Source organism: Austrofundulus limnaeus, unplaced genomic scaffold (genome assembly GCF_001266775.1).
Source record: "Austrofundulus limnaeus strain Quisiro unplaced genomic scaffold, Austrofundulus_limnaeus-1.0 Scaffold123, whole genome shotgun sequence".
NCBI lineage: Eukaryota > Metazoa > Chordata > Actinopteri > Cyprinodontiformes > Rivulidae > Austrofundulus > Austrofundulus limnaeus.
This window is the reverse complement of record NW_013952525.1, coordinates 933,567-935,543: the sequence shown is the minus strand read 5'-3', so window position 1 is coordinate 935,543 and position 1,977 is coordinate 933,567. Positions and strand designations below refer to the sequence as shown.

At 38.3% G+C, this 1,977-nt stretch overlaps 1 protein-coding gene across 1 annotated transcript in view; it reads left to right on the top strand.

Moving 5' to 3' along the window:
- Positions 1–1,321: 1,321 nt before the first annotated feature.
- The window catches only part of nr5a1b (nuclear receptor subfamily 5, group A, member 1b), a 9,853-nt gene continuing 9,197 nt past the window's right edge, over positions 1,322–1,977 (top strand). Inside the window, exons 1-2 of the mRNA XM_014015089.1 lie at positions 1,322–1,524; positions 1,603–1,744. Coding sequence (XP_013870543.1) covers positions 1,423–1,524; positions 1,603–1,744 — 244 coding nt within the window. The 5' untranslated portion in view covers positions 1,322–1,422. The remainder of the gene's footprint in view (positions 1,525–1,602; positions 1,745–1,977) is intronic.

Below are 1,977 nucleotides of genomic sequence, written 5' to 3'. Positions count from 1 at the left end.
TCTAAATGCCTTGAAAATGGCCGCTGTCTCTTTAAGAACCACCTTCGCTTCTGTCCCGCCCATTTCAGTGCAAGGTGGGCTGCCATGATGCAGTTTACTTGGCATCTGAAAATACATTTACTCAAAGGTATTTTTAATCTGAAAAGAGCTTCACTGAGTGAGAACTAATGTTGAGAGCTCAGCAGACAGCTAGGTTTCACTTTCACTTTCACCCGACAGCCTGCAGGAGTCTTGGGCAGGGTGTGTGGAAAGAGGGGAGGGGGGTGCACCCAGCCATGAGAAAGTTTGGCTTAAAGACACGTCCCAGGGGCGTTTCTGGTACCAAAATGTGTTTCTGGTCCCCACCTGTTGTTTTGCTCCTCAGCATGGCTTCTTAAAAACACTGCAGGATTTCTCAAACATGCATGAATGAGTCAAAGCAAGGCTTTGGGCATGTTTTTATGAGTATAACATTATAACATGATATAAAACTCAAAAAAGTTGATTTTACGTTTTAAGGCCAGACTCTATATATGATAGTAAATGGGCTGCAAAAAGAAAAGTTAACACAATGAAACAACACAATCAGGACTGAACTGATACAATCCTTCATGAAGGGTTTTCATTGGACGATCACCTAAACAACTCCAATTAGATTAAAATCTATTATAAGCGGTGATGGTGTCATAAGTTGTGTTGGGAAAAAAATCAAACAGGTGACATTAAATCAGCCATAAAGTCTCCTGTTAAAAACTTTGAAAACAAAGAAAACGTGTAGCAAGACAGCAAGACTTGATTTGTTTGTGACTTTACATCTGCAAACTGGTTTTGTGTCAGCGTGTTCTCACATAAGCGTATGGTTAAAAACCAAAGTAAAAATGTGTAAAAACATTTTACAGTATAAATCTTAAAAAGAGAGCTGCTCCAAGCCTGTTTGGGACACACTTGAATGTTTCATGGCAGGTATTTTCCATTCTGGTTTTAAAAAAGTGGGGGGAGTTGAAACTACAAGCCAACCACAGCAACATAACTCAGATCACACATGTAGAAGCAGGAGACGATAAGTCAGATTGGCGAATCAGATTTAGATTAGCGAATCAAAACCACATAGAGGGTCCCTCCTCCGCAGGAAGATATTGTTTCTGTCGAATGAAAAGGAGGAACAGGCAGCAAATTTACCTGCTGAGGTTCAGATCGACTCAACTGTTGAAGTCTAATACTGACACAGGTGGAACAGTCAGTCAGTGCTCTGGGACTTTCTGTAACCGAGTATTTATTATTATTATTATTATTATTATTAGATTTTTGAGAGTTTTTATTTTTTCTGGATGAACTTGAGTTTATTTAATCACTATCTCATTTAAAGTATTCTGTATTTTACGTGTGTGTGCAGTCTGTTTTTCTCCTCTGTGGTTTGTGGATGTTTCTGGTCCAGTGAGAAGAATGGAGCACAGATTCCATGTGGACTTGGACGAGACGTGTCCAGTATGTGGAGACAGAGTCTCTGGATATCACTACGGGGTTCTCACCTGTGAAAGCTGCAAGGCATGATGGCAAACTGTCACAGATATTAGAGGCAACAAAACAGCTGCTTCAACTAGGTTTTTCCTTTTTCATTTGCAGGGATTTTTCAAAAGAATGGTTCAGAACAACAAAACTTACACCTGTAATGAAAGTCAGCGGTGCAGGATTGATAAAACTCAGAGGAAACGTTGTCCTTTCTGCAGGTTTCAGAAGTGTCTTCATGTTGGCATGAAACTGGAAGGTGAGTAAAAATATGATCTTATTTATGTTAGCAAATCCACCTTTATGTGTTAAGAAGCATTTGATTTTACCATAGATTAGTTAAAGGAGAAATTTATGAAATAATCACAATGAATTGTTTGTATTTATTACAGAAGTCGTTTTAATGGAGAACCAAAACTGACACAATGAAAAATAAAAGCAGAAATATAGAAATAGCACAATAAATAAATAAATACACTTAAAAAAGGAGAA